This window comes from Ciconia boyciana, chromosome 1, assembly GCF_034638445.1.
Source record: "Ciconia boyciana chromosome 1, ASM3463844v1, whole genome shotgun sequence".
In the NCBI taxonomy this organism is placed as follows: domain Eukaryota; kingdom Metazoa; phylum Chordata; class Aves; order Ciconiiformes; family Ciconiidae; genus Ciconia; species Ciconia boyciana.
The window spans coordinates 204,651,930-204,671,418 of record NC_132934.1 but is presented as its reverse complement, the minus strand read 5'-3'; the positions used below and the strand labels follow the sequence as shown (position 1 = coordinate 204,671,418).

The 19,489-nt window shown below is 41.0% G+C and overlaps 1 protein-coding gene across 1 annotated transcript; it reads right to left on the bottom strand.

Annotated features, from left to right (window-relative positions):
• Window positions 1-14,874: 14,874 nt before the first annotated feature.
• Window positions 14,875-19,131, bottom strand: MMP7 (matrix metallopeptidase 7). Its single transcript, XM_072855059.1, has 6 exons — window positions 19,024-19,131; window positions 18,267-18,490; window positions 18,012-18,160; window positions 16,240-16,365; window positions 15,550-15,711; window positions 14,875-14,994 (listed from the first exon to the last, which is right to left on the bottom strand). The coding sequence occupies exons 1-6, from the start codon at window positions 19,129-19,131 to the stop codon at window positions 14,972-14,974; spliced, it is 792 nt and encodes a 263-aa protein (XP_072711160.1). The 3' UTR covers window positions 14,875-14,971.
• Between the last annotated feature and the right edge of the window lie 358 nt (window positions 19,132-19,489).

The window sequence follows — 19,489 nt, the reverse complement described above, 5'->3', positions numbered from 1 at the left end:
AAAGTCATAATATAATCATACTGTTCATTTTCAAAGCAGTCATATATTATCTTCTGATGTAACATTTAGAGTTTGTTTATAGAAATTACATGGTATACAGAGAAAGATGGAGAGATCCGTAACAGACATTATTTTTTGGAGAGTACATGTTTTTCTCTATGTAATACATTTAGAAACATACGAGTGGCTAAAATTTCTCATCTCATCTTTTTAGGAGACATTTTATTTGAAAAGAATAAAAAATCCTCTCATCAGTTGTATTGTACATCCAATACATTGTTCGCAACCCTGTCTAATAAGCTTGCTTTGCAGTCCTTTTGCTTCCTATAAAAATGTTTGCAGGTTAGTAAAATATGTAATTGTTTCTATTTTTAAATAACCAAGCTTTCTAGATCAGTTACAAAGAATTCTTGTCTTTAGACTTTATTAATTTAGAGCCTAACACTCTGTTGCAGTCCATTGTAATGAATAGTGTTCAGCAGTCTACTTCAGTGAGTCAGGGCTGCCAAGTTTTATTCTTTTTTATTTTTAATGTTATTTACTATCCTGAAATATGATGGGTTTTCTAGTACGTTGCATATATGTGCTTGTTTATTCTATCTCTGTTGATGAAAAACAGTATACCTCTGAAGGGATTGTGGCCCAAGGATAAGGCCATGCTGAAGAAGGTACACTTTGAAGCATCTGTGGCTGTGCATGAGTGCATATCAGCTTGTGAATGCACACTCAGGTTGGGAAAGATTTAGGGATCTCTAATTTATATCATATGATACCTGAAATTAAATTTGAAGTAATTACAAAAGTGGTATTTTTTCCTGTGTTTTATAGAGGTAGCCTAGAATTGAAGTACCTACAGGGAATAACGTTACATTCACTGTTTGTACCTCTCTGATAGCACAAATTACCAGAAGTAGAAATACCTTTCTTACATTAGGCATGGGCATTTTAAAAATGGGCTATAATAAAAGGTTTACAAGTTTCAGTGTTTGAATTGTAATGGCTGCAAAGGCGATGTTTCTGCTTCAACTCTTAAAATTAATGCTTGAAATAAAAATGCATTTAGGCACTCAAGGTTTGATCTATAAAACTGCTATTTACTTTTATACAGGTTCTTTGCATAGTTTACTTGGTAAAAGAAAACTTTGATCTCAAGAGTGCACAATATGACAAATGGGATTGAAAGTGTGAAAGAACTGTGGTATTGTCAGAATCAATAAGTAGATTGTACTGCAATATATTTTATTTAAAGAAAAATAGTGGCAACATTTTACAAGTGAAGTGCAGAAGCTAGGGCTGCCCGGAGGAATGTCAGATTGGCAAAAATACTCTAGACACAGGATCCTCTTTGAAACAGTGTGTTTGGTCTGATGTGGCACTTCCAGGATATTCACATTGAACTTCTTGCTAGGTGATTTTTTAGGTTGTTAAATAAACTAGTGCCAAGGTACTACCTAGGACAGCTTCTTGGCTGTCATCTAGATTGCTAGTGATTGTTACCCATGAGAACTTTGATTAAGACATCTAAGGTCTGTAGCATTTGTAACTGAGATACAAGCAGAAATCTGATTACCACTTATGTAAGTGTTCCCAAATTCTAGCATATAGGTAACTTGAGGGAGAGGGGAGAATGTTATTTTATACTGCTACCTCTTCTGTAATAATGAAGAGGCCAAACAAACAGAACTGAGGGCCAGTCATTTGAGATACTATATAAACATGATGAAAACACAGTTAACAACTGAAAGATTTACAACACAAATTAAAGCTAAGAGATAATAGGACAATAAAAATCTCAGGAAGACAGCATGCAAAGGCTAGGATTAGTGCTTTAAGTGATAGGTATGCTGGATCCCTAAACACTGTAGAGTGCTTTTGTCAAAACCTAAAGCTAAGCCAAAATATGAAGATGGGCAATGTAATGGGGGGTGGTATTTGTGTGGGCTTTTGTAATGCTTAAAAGTTGTGTGAGAGAACATGGAAAAATGATTGAACTGACCTAGCAAGCAGCAAAGATCCGCACAGTTGGCAGAGGCTTCTAAATAGGTGGTCCCATTCCCCAGCTTACATACACAGAGTATGTGCAAAGCATCCCATATCCAAAGTGTTTCTGTGCTGTAGACATTGTAGTGTGGGAGCAAATAGCTCAGTGGAAAGTACTAACCAATATTTATCCATCATCTTGAACATGATTTGCAATGTGTGTGAACTCTGAACTGTTTGAACTAGCCTGGTAGTGATATGATACTAGCATTCTGCTTTGTAGCCATAGCAAACACGAGTAAGAGAAGTGACTTCCTCCTTGATCATTCTGGCTTCATATAAAAACTGGTATCTTCCTTATTGTCATAAGATATTCTACTCACTGCTAAATAAAAATTGGATCTTTTTACATCAGTACTGGAAAATCATCTAATCATTTGGAAAATTATCTCAAGGAGAACTCTAAGTGGTTGAGTTTTATTTGCAAAGCTAAGGCACATTTAAAAGAGTATTGTGCTGATATTAGTGCTATCCCAGCATTTTGCCTTCTGCTCAAATTATTACCTAACTTCTCATTCCCAGGACGTAAAAGCTTAAAACTTTTTATGGAAAGAATCCATCCTCATTCCTATTTCTGGCACTGAAGGTAGGAATGAAGAAAATAATATTACCGGAGAGAAAAAGTTATACCATTTCTTCACCACATTATGATTCTTTCCCACCTCTTCTACTGCTCTTTCCATTCATATTCAGAACTACTAGAAAATATTAAAGGAAGCTTAAGGCAAAAATGTTTCTGATAAGCCCAATTAACAACAAAAGCACCATTCCCATTCTTATATACTTTTCTACTGTTAATTTTTTTAAACAATGTCAGTTCATACTGCATTTTCCCCCAAGTATTAAAAAAATAGAACAGCATTGGGAGCATTAAAGTAACACTAGGCAGTCTCTTAATGTATTTTGCAGTAATTTTCCCTTTCATCGTTAACTGCTCTGAGTTGTTGTAACCATCATAAGAAAGAAAAGGCTAGTCATAAAGACTATGATTATAACGAGAAAACTGTGAAAGTATGTTTTAATCGGCAACTTATTTTCTTTTTTCTATCTAGCTGTAGGATTTCCCATCTGACACTTAGTAGGGTCAGGATTTCTGAGCTTCCTTATCTGATACAATGAAAGAGTTCTTGTAGTACTGGCACTCATTTGCTTTAGGATGTGGTAGAAGGTTTCCTGGAGTGACGTTCGTTGTTGCTCCTTTGTGGCTCACATTACGCTATGGGTCAGCCCTTGGGGGCAGTGTGCCTCTCCTTGGCCATGGCACTTCTCATCTAAAGGAATGACTATTTCAAGTTATTCCAGGCTCCATTTTATCATAGAATCATAGATCATAGAATCATTTATGTTGGAAAAGACCTTTAAGATAATCGATTCCAACCGTAAACCTAACACTGCCAAGTCCACCACTAAACCATGTCCCTATGCGCCACATCTACATGTCTTTTAAATACGTCCAGGGATGGTGACTTTGCCACTTCCCTGGGCAGCCTGTTCCAACGCTTGATAACCCTTTCAGTGAAGTAGTTCCTAATATCCAATGTAAACCTCCCGTGGCGCAACTTGAGGGCGTTTCCTCTTGTCCTATCACTTGTTACCTGGGAGAAAAGACCGACACCCACCTCTCTACAACCTCCTTTCAGGTAGCTGTAGAGAGCGAGAAGGTCTCCCCTGAGCCTCCTTTTCTCCACACTAACCAATCCCAGTTCCCTCAGCCGCTCCTCGTAAGACTTGTTGTCTAGAGCCTTCACCAGCTTCGTTGCCCTTCTTTGGATGTGGTCTGGTACCTCAATGTCTTTCTTGTAGTGAGGGGCCCAAAACTGAACACAGGATTTGAGGTGCGGCCTCAGCAGTTCCAAGTACAGGGGGACAATCACTTCCCTAGTACTGCTGGCCACACTATTTCTGATACAAGCCAGGATGCTATTGGCCTTCTTGGCCACCTGGGCACACTGCTGGCTCATATTTAGCTGGCTGTCGACCAAGACCCCCAGGTCCTTTTCTGCCTGGCAGCTTTCCAGCCACTCTTCCCCAAGCCTGTAGCATCGCATGGGGTTGTTGTGACCCAAGTACAAGACCCGGCACTTGGCCTTGTTGAACCTCATACAATTGTCCTTGGCCCATCGATCCAGCCTGTCCAGATCCCTCTGTAGGGCCTTCCTCCCCTCAAGCAGATCAACACTCCTGCCCAACTTGGTGTCATCTGCAAACTTACTGAGGGTGCACTCAATCCCCTCATCCAGATCATTAATAAAGATATTAAAACAGCTGGCCCCAATACAGAGCCCTGGGGAACACCACTTGTGACCGGCCGCCAGCTGGATTTAACTCCATTCACCACAACTCTTTGGGCCCGGCCATCCAGCCAGTTCTTTACCCAGTGAAGAGTACACCCGTCCAAGCCATGAGCAGCCAGTTTCTCCAGGAGAATGCTGTGGGAAACCGTGTCGAAGGCTTTACTAAAGTCTAGGTAGACAACATCCACAGCCTTTCCCTCATCCACTGAGCGGGTCACCTTGTCATAGAAGGAGATCAGGTTGGTCATGCAGGACCTGCCTTTCCTAAACCCCTGCTGACTGTGCCTGATCACCTGGTTGTCCTGTACGTGCCATGTGATGGCACTCAAGATGATCTGCTCCATAACCTTCCCTGGCATCAAGGTCAGACTGATAGGCCTGTAGTTCCCTGAATCCTCCTTCTGGCCCTTCTTGTAGGTGGGCATCACATTGCTAACCTCCAGTCAACTGGGAACTCCCCCGTTAGCCAGGACTGCTGATAAATGATGGAAAGTGGCTTGGTGAGCACTTCCACCAGCTCCCTCAGTACCCTTGGGTGGATCCCATCCGGCCCCATACACTTGTGTGTGTCTAAGTGGTGTAGCAGTTCACTAACCATTTCCCCTTGGATTATGGGGGCTCCATTCTGCTCCCCGTCCCTGTCTTCCAGCTCAGGGGGCTCGGTACCCAGAGAACAAGTGGTCTTACTATTAAAGACTGAGGCAAAGAAGGCATTAAGTACCTCAGCCTTTCCCTCATCCTTTGTCACTATGTTTCCCCCTGCATCCAATAAACGATGGAGATTCTCCTTAGCCCTCTGTTTGTTGCTAATGTTTTTATAGAAACATTTTTTATTGTCTTTTATGGCAGTAGCGAGATTAAGTTCTAGTTGAGCTTTGGCCCTTCTCATTTTCTCCCTGCATAACCTCACAACATCCTTGTAGTCCTCCTGAGTTGCCTGCCCCTTCTTCCAAAGGTCATAAACTCTTTTTTTTTCCTGAGTTCCAGCCAAAGCTCTCTGTTCAGCCAAGCCCAGTCTTCTTCCCCGCCGGCTTGTCTTTCGGCACATGGGGATGGCCTGCTCCTGCGTCTTTAGGATTTCCTTCTTGAAGAATGTCTAGCCTTCCTGGACTCCTTTGCCCTTCAGGACTGCCTCCTGAGGGACTCTGTCAACCAGGCCCCTCAATAGGCCAAAGTCTGCCCTCTGGAAGTCCAAGGTAGCAGTTCTGCTGACACCCCTCCTTACTTCTCCAAGAATCAAAAACTCTATTATTTTGTGATGGCTATGCCAGCTCTTGATCATAAATCTGGGTTATTCTTTCCATACTGACAGTATGAAGGTTCCTGATCTTCCTCTCTACCCTGTCACTTCTTATCCCTACTAGATTCTAACAGTTTCTATCTCCATTTTTTAACCATTAGTAGTTCTATGGAAAAGGTTCTGGGGAGAGTGCAGAGTTGCTGCTATCACTTTGAAAGGAAATGATGGAAATGTTACCATTTTACCATGTCCTTATGTTACCAGGCACTGATAGGTCCCAGCTTGACCCAGTTGTGAATTATTTCCAGTTTGCTCTATAAATGCTGAATATTGCAAATTTTGTAAAGAATGTCAGACTACATTTGGAGTACGTCCAAGAGCGTAAGGTCAGCCAAGTGGACAAAGAGAAGAGCAGAACCTCAGCAAAACAAGTCAGTGTGAGAAACACTTAGGAACAACCTAAACCCAGTCTTTTTTAGGTAGAAGAAAGAGATTTTAGTGATGACCTGAAGATGACCCCACAGAATGTGTTCAACCCAAGAATCCACTTAAAGTTCTGGGACTGGAAGGGTGGAATTAATTTCAACTATTTCTAGACATCAGTAAGCAGTGAATATATCTACATCTGAGCTCAAGTCAAAGAGAGTTGTCTTCATAGCCAATGGAGAGAAATGGACATTTTTAGGACATTGTTTTCTGATTTCTGCTGGACCTCTGCATTTAGGATGAGATTAACTGCTCCTGAAAGTACCAAATAGAGAAAGAATGCATCCTTGGTTGCATTCTTTAAATGTAGCCTTTATTTATTCTAATGTATTACTTTTGTGTTAAAGCCTACCTCTAGTGATTTCAAGGGGTTTGTGTCATTTGGCTGATTCTCTTCAAGGGAAGATAGGACAGTCCTGATTCAGGCTGTTGCTGATCCCACATCCAATTACAGATTACAAGAACATTGTGTTTGCTCTTTTGCAAAGCTCATTTTTGTAAAGAATAACTTGTTTCTTTATCAGGTAACCATTGATTTCAGAGTAATGGTTGAACTCTGGGTGAATTATTTGTGAGAAGTAGCATGTAATCAGGAATGCCACCATGACACTGTCCTGTAATTGAAAATAAAGGATATTTAACATTAGAGACTCCAATTTATCTTCAGAATTTTTTCACAAACAGCAGTTACTGGAACGGGCAAACGCTTTTGGGAATGTACTGTATTCTGTAATTCATGCCTGAACTGGGTAGATTGGTGTTGAATGCAAACTGTTTTTTCAGCACCACCTTACTTTGCTCCTAGATATCTCTGCTTTGAGTGCAAAGCTCCATCTAGAGAAAGCCCATAGTAATACCACAGATCCCTTTCACCCTGGCATGGCCTTTAGGACAGGATGGTGTCCCTAGATGGTGGGACAGTGATTCTGAAAAGGACTTAGAAGTCTTGGTAGATAACTAGTTGCACATGATCTTCTAGTGTGAGGCATTAACTAAAATGTTTAATGCACTCCTTACGTAAATATATAAGGATGTCTGAGAAAGGAGCAGGAGGGGTTGATAGGGGTTTTCCGGTTTTTTTCACCCTTTTATTTGACATTATAAATGACTGCTGGAATATATCCATTTCTGGGACCTACAAATTAAAAAGGATGTTGATGAATGGGAGAGGACTCCGTGGATTGAGTAGAAAACTGGAATGTTTATTAAAAATAAAATTAGTTTAGGTTAGCGCAACAAAAGGTGAGCTCTAGAGTGAAGGGAGAGAAACCATCAACAACATCATCAGCTCCTGGCAAGGACTCGGGACACTGGCAACTCACTGTAACACTCCCCTCAGACTGACGCTGAGAACTGTAGGATGCACAGGGGCTGGGGAAGGGTGAGCACAACAGCAGAGAAAGGGGTAAATAGTAGGAAGTGGGCTAATAATTTTGGCTATATCCTTATTGAGACTTTCTCTGTATTAGTATTATTTTCTTTCTCCCCCCCGCCCCCTTTTTTCTATAATAATTACATCTAGAATAATAGTAATTCCTTGATTAAACTGCTAAGTTAACAATTCCTGGCTTTGCAGACAAGGTTTCCTTTTGCCTATAGCAAGATTTGCAATGTTAGCAAAACTGGTTACACTTAGATTGATCCTTCCTTTGGTATTCAGCAAGATAGAGAGCCACCATTTGCCACTATGCCATCGTGTTTAATAGCTGTTAGGCTACATCTATATGTCTAAACCTTTCAGAATCCATTTATGAATTTGGGTCTCCACAGTCAGTGAATATCTTATGTTAGTGAATTCCACAACTGAGTTATTTGCTGTGTAAAAAAAAAGTACATTCTTCTTTGTTTAAAATCTCCCATAACATTTAATTGGGAGTACTTTACTTTTTGAGTTACAAAAAATAATGAATATCTCACTACATTCAGTATATCAGCTCTGTCAGATCCCTTCATGTGGCCAAGCTGAAGACCTCTAGTGTTTTCTGGTTTTCTGATATGAATGGACTTCCATATTTTCCTGTATGCCTGAGCAGCTTGCTGCTTTTCTTTATGCTTCTTGTTTTACTGCCTGTGAACTTTATTTTTAGGGCTGCTAGAAAACAGTGACAATTTCCACCCCCAAATAATTTTCCTCAGTCTTTTCCAACAAACAGTGATTATCTGTAGTTCTCTGACTTGTGGTGGTTCATGCTGTAAAAATAATCAAAACAGATAATATTTTCTCTAGTCCTTTTCTAACATTTTTACTCTCATAGATAAATTCAAAATAATTCCATTGACATCAATGGAGCCACTTCAGATTGACATTGCTGAAACTGAAAACATAATTATGGTATCATTAAGAGCATCCTATTTGAGGTGGGTTTTATTGAAGATATAATTTTATAAAAACAGAAAAAAAGCAGCATCTTCAAATTGGATGAAATTTCCAGTTAACACTATCAGGGAAGAGCCAAGAGGACGGTACTGTGACAGGCCATATTTCATACTTTTGCAGTCCTTTCCCATCATATATCTGTGAGCTTTTTACCTGTGGCAGCTTGTTAAGGCTGGAATTGCTGCTGCTGATGTCATTAAATTTATTCTCTAGAGATCTTATTCTCCTGTTAATACCAGGTATTGCTGGCCCTTATCTAGAGTATGTAGCAATTAAGCCCCATTATAGAATTAAAAGCTGAAACAACAGGAGCCTTTGTGTGAAGCCAAGTTCCTGCACAGCGCTGGGGTGGTTGCTCAGCTGCCTGATGGCAGGGTTTTCCGTGGATCTGAATGCATCACAGGCGACAGGGTGCTGAGGGCAGTACCCTTGTTTCTCTTAGGAACAGCAGCCAGTAAAGGCAAATACATATTTTTGTAATTCATCTGAGAAGGAAAAAGGGCCCTGGATGGAACTCTGTATAAATGAGAAAGAAAATGGAGAAATATTCAGCAAGCAGTGAGATAGACAGTTATTAAATAGCCAGAGGAAGATAGGGTTGGTAAAATAGCCTTGTAAAAGAAGTGTAACAGAGAGCACTTGGGCAGACTGCAAAGCTTGGAAAAGCGGGTTGGATTTAAGGATATATCCTGTAAAAAGGAAAAAAAAGAAGTCAAACATAAGGACGGCTATACTGGATCCAAAAAATATCTGTGTACCTCAGTGTTTGGTCTCCCATAAGGACCACCTAGACAAGAATATAATAATAGGACAAACATACAGTAGTAATTCCCAAGAAAAACATATTAGCTTTTAGTAATTTGTAGATCAGGAAGTCCATGAGGTAGGGACTCATGAGGAATCATTTAATGGATTTTTTTTTCTCCATTAATTTGTCCAGACAGTATTTGAACCATATAAACTTTAAGTATTCAGATTATAAAATAAAAGGAATTTCCTCAAGAATGATGGGCCTTTTAGAAGTGAAGGGTTACAAATATTACAGCACCAGGAGTGGATTCTCATGGTAAAATCAGGCAAGCTCTACTGAATGGTGCTGTTAACACTGTATGCAGAAATGTCTCACTGCAAAACAAAACAAAGCTCTGGGAGCATGTACTGTTCATGGCATGACCTCTATTTTTTATTTCTTTGATCTCAGAAATGGAGGTACAGAAAATGAAGAGTTTTACAGGCTGCTATATAAACTTTAGAGCTGGACTTACTGTCACTTCATGTGTTGGAGGACCATTTTTCTGTAGCTGAGAACTCAAACTGAAGGCATGTTTCTTACCCTGAGATGTTTTATCTAGTACTCTTTGTCCATCCTTGCAATGTCAAAATGGCCATCTCACTTCATTCCTGATGCACTGTCTTTATATTTTTTTACTATTGTTTCTCTTTTTGGTAGGCTGTTTGTTGGGGAAATGAATAAATTAAAAGATAAATGAAAGTGTCTTTATGCCCAGTATAACCTTCTTCCTGGCTTTCTTTGTATAATTAAATGTTTCCATTTCCGGGATTCCAGAAGAAACTGATCCCAAGGACATCATGCCACGCATTTCACAGAGAAGCTCTAGATTAAAGATGATTCCTCCTTGTTGGGTAGGAGAAATGGTGGACTGAAAGAAAGGACTGAAGTCGTGTTTGAATGTGCATTACCCCAGCATAGCCAAACACTGTTACAATCGCCAAGGAGAAGAGGAGACAATGCGGACATAGGAATTAAAAAAAAATAATCTATAAATAACTAAAAAGAAGGAAAGATGTTACCTAAAGAGATTAATGTGAAAGGAATAAGCAGTGATACTGTTTCAATTTATACTAATCAAATCTAATCTGTAAATACATTTATATGGACAGATAAATTTATATAAGACAATTATATTTAAAAGCACTTCTTAAAAGAAAGAAAAATTAATGAATGGTACAATTAAAATTATCCAAACGTGTATTTTGTCTCAAATTTTTCTTAGACAGCAGATGAAGTAGAATCAATAGTGTAGTATGAATTAAAACTAGTATTTTCCTACAGGTCCTGTGCACCTCTTGTGCACAATTCTGTCACACATATATCGACTTTGCCCTCTCAGAATATCACTCCGTGTTTGATGGAGTAGGCTCAGGATACTTGAATGACTGGGTAATTCCCAATAATAGCTTCTCTAGAGTAGTAACCATGACTTTTTTAAAACAGGAGTAGGGCTTATCCTTTATATATGGATAGTCAAAGGACCCATCAGAAATGTTAATACATTTGAGAGTTCATTTGCTTCTTGTTGTACTATCTGGAACAGCAAAGCTGCATTTAAATATATTTTTATTTAAAAGAACAGTAGTACAAGCAAACAAAAATTCAAAGCCCTACCAAAACAAAATACTGTGATTACCTATTTCTTCTTCTGTATGGAAGAGGAGGGAGCACATGCTATTTAAGTAAGTGACATAATGTGCTTAGATGTCCTCAGATATTTACTAGAGAGAGTAAAAACTTACACAGAACGCAGTAGAATGAAGTGAAGAAGGAAGAGGCAGCAGCATGCTTGCTAAATTTGCCTTTCTCTCTAATTTCCCCTTATGATGGAATGTATAGTAGTAACTGCTGTGGGCTTGTGGACAGGTAAGATGCACTTTACAACAGGGTGTAAAGCCAGTGCAGTTTGCCGAGCTGTACCACTAGATGGAGGCAGATATTGCATGGTTCACATATAGTAAGCAGGGTGAGGTGTGCCAGTGGCAGCCGTTTTCCCCAAGGGAGAGGTCCTGTATGCAAACGGAAGCGCAGCAGGAGCTCGGCAAGAAGTAAGATGCTGCTGGCAGCTCATCAGTGGTACCTTTGCCCTCTTTAAAGACAAAAATCCTGGCCCCTACTTTATTTCACGTGCTGTGGAGATGCTAGCTGAGTGCTGCTGCCTCTCAGAGATGCCTTCTTCAAGACACAAGGGTGCCTCACTCCCACCTTGTGCTGGCCCCGCTGCAGGCCAGTCGGCTCGTGTACTCGCTGGAAGCTGTCTCCCAGATGTGTCCCATTGTCAGGACAGTCTTCCTAGGAATAAACCTCTGGAGTTTTATTCCATTTATCTCAGTTCATATGGAAATGTGCTGCTTTTGGCTGGGATAGAGTTAATTTTCTTCAGCTAGTATGTAGCTAGTATGGGGCTATGTTTTAGATTTCTGCTGGAAACAGTGTTGATAATACAGGGATGGTTTAGTTATTGCTGAGCAGTGCTTACACACAGTCAGGGCCTTTTCTGCTTCTTACACCACCCCACCAGCGAGGAGGCTGGGGGTGCACAAGAAGCTGGGAGGGGACACAGCCGGGACAGCTGACCCCAACTGACCAAAGGGCTATTCCATACCATATGGCATCATGCTCAGCATATAAAGTTGTGGAAGAAGGAAGGGGGGGATGTTTGGAGTGATGGCGTTTGTCTTCCCAAGTCACCGTTACGCGTGATGGAGCCCTGCTTTCCTGGAGGTGGCTGAACACCTGCCTGCCCATGGGAAGTGGTGAATGGATTCCTTGTTTTGCTTTGCTTGTGTGCGTGGCTTTTGCTTTACCTACTAAACTGTCTTTATCTCAACCTGTGAGTTTTCTCACTTTTACCCTTCTGATTCTCTCCCCCATTCCATCGGGGGGAGTGAGCAAGTGGCTGTGTGGTGCTTAGTTGCTGGCTGGGGTTAAACCGCGACAGGAAATTAATTGTACACTAGAAAAGAGATCTGCTACTTTCAGTCAAGTATTTGTTCTCATGCCTTCCTCATTTGTCAGTACAGTGCCTCCTCCAGCATAGTGCATGGATTGTCCCATGCATCCTTAGGAAGGGTTCTTTCTGCACAGTCTTTATTCTGATGATGTCTGTCTTCTATGTCTGTTTTTAATATTATTATTATTTTTTGTTCCAATTATTAAACTGTTCTTATCTCAACCCACGAGTTTTCTTACTCTTGCTCTTCCGATTCTCTCCCCCATCCCACTGGGGAGTGAGGGTGAGTGAGTGGCTGTGTGGTGCTTGGTTGCCAACTGGGGCTAAACCACAACACTCTTTAAGAAGCACTAGTGAGTGACTTGAGCTCAATAAAGAGCATGGTGTGTCTCTGTTTTGTGCTATGTTCCCTGTGGGGACTTTGGCCAAGAGAACAGGGTACTTTCTGTCAACATTGTATCTTCCCAGGACCCCTCAGGTTGACCCAAGTTGGTCGAGCATCCACAAAGGCCGTGGAGCTCACTAGTCCCATTCTTCATAGTCTTTAATGCAGTCTGAGATCTGACCCTCTATTCTGGGACTTCCTGTTTTTCTCATATCTCAAGACACCTGTGCCCTCAGAATAATATCCACTTAGCACTAGCTACTTCATCTTTGAGCTTCATGTGGAAGAAATGGCTAGTAACTGATGGGAGTGTTTTCAAATGTCTGTCTTACCAGAAGTGAGAAACCATTCTGAGCGGGAACCACCTGAAGGAACCATGCTTCATACCCTATCTTCATACCCTATTCTTGACACTCTGGGTGTCTCAGTCAGTGACTTATTTCAGCCATCCCACCATCTGGTGCTGCTTCTTGCAGCCGATATTAGGTTACATGGACTGGACTAACAGGAATTCTTTATGGAATAAACTGCTGTCCATCTGGCAGGTCAGGAGCACTAATTCTCTCTCCTCCCCTGTTCAGCTGGTTGCTCCCTCTCCTTATGGAGCCATAGGATTGCTGTCTGGCCATTGCTGGAGGCACGTCCAAGGCAATCACAGAGCAGTGGCGATCCCATGGATGGTGAAGATCCTTTTTCTGCTGCAGTACCTTGAAGGTAAAGTGTCAGCTAGGAAGGGAGTGATTAGAAGAGGTCAGAAGAAAAGCATGAAAAGGTAGTTTCCCAATGTGACAGAGAGGAATTGACCTTCATTCCTTACAACTTGTTTCACATCCCTTCCAGCTCCAGGGAGCCAGGAGGAGCAAACCGCAGAGATCAGTTGGTACCGAGAAACTTGACTGGGAATTAGGCCTACCTTGGGAAGTATATTAGTGTTTAGATGCTATCCTAGGAAATGTGTATGTCTGGTGGCTGAGAGAGCAGGACATGAGTCTTCTGAGTATAGGTAGATTAAAATTGCCTCTCCTCCTTTCCACCCAGCCCTTGAATTGCAAAAGATGCCACCACTTTCTTGTGTCCCATGTTGTCCATCAGCAGACTTCCTTCTCTGAGGTGTCCTGCACCAAACCTGGGAGTGGGCAAAACTTTTTCCCAGTTGTATGTGGACTCAGAGCCCTTGCATCACCAGGCAGCAGCTTTTGAACTGGAAGAGGCTTTTGGATAAAGGCTGGGAAATGCTGTCAAGCTTTTGAGAGACTGGACCTTTGTGCACATTTGGCAAATGTGTTGAGGTAGAAGAAGCCTTCTCTCCCCATCAGGGAGCATAAAAAACTCCTAATGGAGAAACCATTGGTCTCATAAGAGTTTATCCTGTTAAATATGCAAAAAAGCTCCAGTGTTTGTAGACCAATGCCTGTGTGCAAAGTAAGCTACTCTCATCACATCCTTCCCAACCTCTCCAAGGACTGAGCCCAGTGGAGGCTTTGAAGTTTCTCAGGTGATGTTTTGCTCAGGGAGCCAGGAAGGCATAGGCATTTTCTCCTGGGATTGTGAGACATGGATGCATTTTCCCATGCCATTTCAGCTCTTCAGTTATGGCAGGAAGACAGGCATCCTACCCTGCAGCAGAGAGCAGCTCAGGCCCCCAGGACAACTGACCAGCTCCAGCAACCAGGAGTTCATCCTAGTTTTTCCAGGGTTATGCCTGTCTGCACTTGTTTCTGTTTTCTGGCAATGTGGGATTAGTCTTCCAAAGGAAAAAAGGAGAATTCCTGTTTGTTTTTTTCTTTAATTTCAGAATACCTGAGAGGTGTTTGAATATCACAGTGGACAATGGAAATCCTAGTCCACTACTCCTTAAACCTGCTTCTCTGGGAAGCCGGGGAGGACACAAAGTTGACAAGCTGTTCCCCTTGGGAAAGCATCCCAGCCTGTGCTGAACGAAGCACTGTGGAGACCTTCTCCTCTATCCGTGAGCCGTAAGGGAAGCACACTGTGATTCTGAGGAGGCAGCAGTAGGTACTGTGAAGGGCCAGGACATGCAAGGGAACTGAAAGCAAGCCAGGAACAGGGTTTGTGACTCCAGCAGTGAATGCACATAGGCTCTTTAGGTACCTCTGCCTCTATTCGGAAAGTTATTTGTCAGTCTATCCCACATGCAGGAGTTATTAATCCCCCAGTGAAATGCCAGAAGAAAAAAACCCATTAGACAACAGAGTATACAAGTTTGGGGTTTTTTTAATTGTTAAGTGAAATTGTATAAAGTGCAAATAAATCAATATACAAATTCAGGGAGAGAAAGTGCAGTCCAGGAGTTTGCCACTTTAATTAGCTAGAGGATTAAAATTGTTTTGGAACACCAAAGCAACCAGATGTGAATTCTTTGGTCTTTTTGAAGCACTTTCTTCAAGAGTTAGACGACTTTCTCCCTGTGGGAAAGAAGCACAAAACATAGAGACTGTACTGGAAATGGACAATGCAGACAACTATGTTTTATTCCTAGTGTTCCTCTAGCATGCCCTGAGGAAGGTGGTGCCTAAAGAAAAGCAAACCTGGCAAAGTTTACTCCATGGGGTCAATTCTGGTTATGCTCCACTCCTACTACTGAGTAGTTTCTGCCTTCACTGAACTGTCCCATTGACTTAGTAAGTGGCACAGTATCTCTCATTTCCCTGCCAGTAGCCCCATTCACTGAAACAGCTCATTTGCAGAGCAAGGTCCACAGGATTTGTTTGGCAATAAGTAGGTGTGCAAGAAGACAGTGTGCCAGACTGCTGCACTGCTGCTCCGTCACCTCTTGGTTGCAGTGGGGACACGCTACAGAAGGAACATAGTGGACAAAGTATACAGGAAAGTGTTTTTCCCAAGTTTGTTCCCCTGCTTTCTTTCTGGTAATATGACGAGGCCCTTGCAGTCAGGGAGAGTAGTGAAACCTGTACCCCAGTAGGTTTTATCTTGAAAATGAAATCTCATCATGAATTTACCGTATAACTTCTGAATTCCTCGCCTATCATCCTCTGAAAGTCTGAAGGTTGCTGGGTTCACATATGAGTAGATAGGGTACATCAGAGCTTCACGGACATTTGAATGAGCAAGTCCCAAAGAATGACCAAATTCATGAGCAGCAACAAGGAACAAATTAATTTCTGCAGCACAGAAGCAAAGAAAATTATGTTAAAGGTATGGCATTTCTTTTTAGCATACGAAGAATCAAAGTAGCAGGAGAATTTATATCTTTCATTCCCTTAGAATGAAACCTCGGAGTTTGGATCAGTTATTACTGAACTTTCTTATGTAACTCTAATATTTTAATAAAAACATTACTGATCCTTTGCATACACATCTAGAGACCCTGAGTCTCTTTCCAACTCTGCTTTTAGTCAACCTTATTCCTACAAGCAAGTAATTTTACCTTTTCATAATGTATATAGAAAACAGAGGCTAGAACATATGTTTAGCCTGTGAAAAGTGCTTTAAAATATGGAGAGAACAGGCATTATGTAGCTGCTAATGATAATGAAGCACAAGTACTTAGAAAGGTAGTTGAAAAGAACAGAAATGTTGGTACTGAAATGGTACCGAAGCATGAAGAGTTATGGAAAGCATTTCCTATGGTTGTGTTCTAACATGTACAATATTTGCCTTTCCCCTTCATACACACATGTGGGTTTTACCTCGATTGGACTCTGACCACCTTTCATCATCATCAAAATGAGCATCTCCACCAAGCCCTTCTCCAGGTGCAAACGCATGAGCTAGTGTGTTGCCTCTTCCGTCAAAAGGATTTCCATCACCATGCTCTGCATTTGAAAAGAAATAAATGTCATCAGATGGCATCAGCTGTAATGTTTAAATTCAGCAAATTGAAGCATGGTGCTTGTTTGTGCTAGTTTTGTTCATTATCAATCTTTAAAAAAAATCCTACCATAGCAGCAAGGTTGTAAAAATGAGGAGCAAGGCTTAGGAAACACTGTCCAAATTCATGACTTAAGTTCAAAACTTGTATTTGATAATTCAGGCTGCTGCATGTTTCACAAAGAGCTGAACTTTTTTTTCTGAGCCTTTGTCAGAAGTGTGTTTCTGAGGCAGCAATCAGGGTTTATTTCAGAATAAATACTTAATGCTTGACACCATTATAAGCACTTGAATGTTTTCAGTGTTGGAAAGTGCTGGGCAACAGTAGTTGTAGACATTCTCACTTGTACTGATTTTAGTGGAAGACAATGATTTGAGATAGGTAATCATGTTCCTGAAGAGCTAAGTTCATTTGTCCCCAGCCTTGGGGTATGGTCTGTTACCTACTTCTGTCACGGTGCATGTGGAATGTTACTGTTTCCTACCTGAAGTGCAAGAGCTGACAGGATGGTATATTTGTACCAGCTCTGAAAATTTCCCCCTACCCCTTAGTGAGCTTCTGACTTGATTGAGGAGTATTTGGGGACTCAGACGCCATTCTGTGTCCTTTCCCTCAGACCATGTGGATGGACCTTGGGGCAGAGCTAACACAGGCAGAAGAGACGTAGTCCTCATGCGTGATGAGGGTTTAAAACCCATTCCAGCTTGCAGGATCCTTTCTCACTTTGACTGGCACATTAGTTGACTCTTCATGGCAACATAATATGCTTCCCATCAGCGAAGCATGAGCTTGGGACATTTTGGTGTTTATATGTAGTCATCTACGTGTAAGCCAGGTGTCTGATCTTCACTTACAGGCAATGGAGATCTAGTAAATATTGTCAATGGATCTAGACAACAAGTCAGCTAACCTTAAAGTAGGCATTTAGTTTGGCCAAGTTGAGTCAGTTTAGGTGCCAGGCACAAGTTAAAGGTATGGTTACATTCATGTATTAGTCTGCATAACAAGTGAGCTTCTGAAGTGATTCTACTGGTCATCTGCATGTACCATGCTTTGGCTTGCACCTTGGTGCAATCTTGGAGTGCACCAGTGGGATTCCTTCTAGAAGAAAATCAACCAGAAGATACTCTCTATGCCAAACCTAATGCACCCCAGCTGCCAAAGACTGTTTAGTCCAGGGAACCAGACTAGATCTAGACCAAAGTAAACCTGCCTGAACCTGCCTGAATGCAGCCTGTGGAGGCTGGATCTTCAGAACCAGCTGGTTTGCTCTACAGATCTGTTCCCATTAGTTTGCACTATTTGTCAAGGTACACAGAGCCTTGAACATCTAAATTTAGGTGTCTCATTCTGGAGCTGAATTCTCCCCCCATTTCACAGCTGTAACTCTGAAAGGATTTTCTAATGGTTTCATAGGAGTAAAACTGAATCATAACATATAAATTTGGTGGCATGATAAAGAGAAGATAAAATTTAGGCAGACCAGAATAACTCCAAACTCTTTGTTCTTTCTTAAAGCTGTGGCTATAAAAATACATGCTTTGAGTCAAATATGGACCATTGTATTTTAAAAATGATAGGTATTCTCACCACGACGTGCAAATCCAATCACAATGTCTGCATGTCCCTGGAATACTCTTCGGAACTGCAGTGGAGTCACATCACTCCATACCGTAAAAGCCCTTCTAATTGCATCATCCACTTTCTTTTGGGGTAGATCAGGTGTATAATTGACAATCCTGGCAGCAAAAGGAAACAGATTAATGTCATTTAGGGTGTGAAGGAAACCCACATAGTTACATACAAAGCAACCCCTTTCCCTGTAAAACCTGAAACATCACAAACTTGTAAGTCAAATGTGTCTTTTTCCATTTTGGTTTTCCAGGAAATGTATTGTAATTTGCTATATCGGGGACTCCACATCTTGGCTGTTTCATTGTTTCTTCGGTTTCTGCATTTAATTTTCCAGTTACAGTCAGGTGGAAAAACCTCTGCATTTCTTTAATCCTCTCTTCTAAGCTTAAGCTTTGTGTTTTTGTAAGAGGTGGAAAGAATTTGTCAAGATATGCCTGGAAGAAGAAAAAGAAAATAAAAATTAATACGTATATCTGTGATCTTTTGGTGATTGCATTTTACATATGATTGAATTGTTTCATCGTCCTGCAGTCATGGCTAGTTTTATATGTATTTTTTCTTCCTGCTTCAGTTTACCAAATGCTGTTCTCTCTGTAGTATAGATTAGCATATATAAAAAGAATTGCAATAGCAGCAAAACACTGTAAGCAAGCAGTCCTTTTAAGTAAACACAACTTACTGAGCATTCAAGTCTGCAGCCTTCCAACGTAGTCTACATAATATTTTTGAGATATTTAAAAAATGACATGCTCCCCTTTATTTACCAGTTGGAACTTGGTCTCTTTTGTAAGTTAGACTTAGGGTGTCTAAGCTAGTCAGCAAGTTTAAATTGGTTTCTGTCACCTCTGCAAAAACTGTTGTGGTAATGTAAGATAAGATAATATAAAGAGATAGAAAAGGAATGTAGAAGCTGAATCAAAAATCAAGTTATTTATAATGCAGTTATGTTGTCCCTCTGCTAACATACCTTTACATTCTGGAGGTCAGTGTTGCTCCATGATTCTGGTTTAAGTTGTGCTGGAAAAGCAAGACTGCCAGATAGGAGGATGGCAGCACAAAGTAGGAGGTATTGCATAGTGCCCAGCTTGCCAAGGAGCCTTGCTGCAGCAGAAAGAGTTTGACCTTCTGTCTCCCAAGACCACAGCTAAAATGCTTATATAGATCCTGATACTCCAAACAGCAATTACATATATGACTCACTTTTTGGTGGTGTTAATGTAATGTCATCACTATTCTAAGAAGTAAATGAAAGCATGTTAAACAAATCTTTCCTTTGACTTCCCTGTTGATGTCATGTCACAGCTAGCAGCCAGCTTTGGCTCTCTCTTTTCATATTATTCCAGTAGTGAAACCACAGGGTCATAGGGAAGTTCACCTTCTGTAACTTCATCAGTACAGTTACTGTATAATCGCTTCTTACTGCGCTTCCCCCA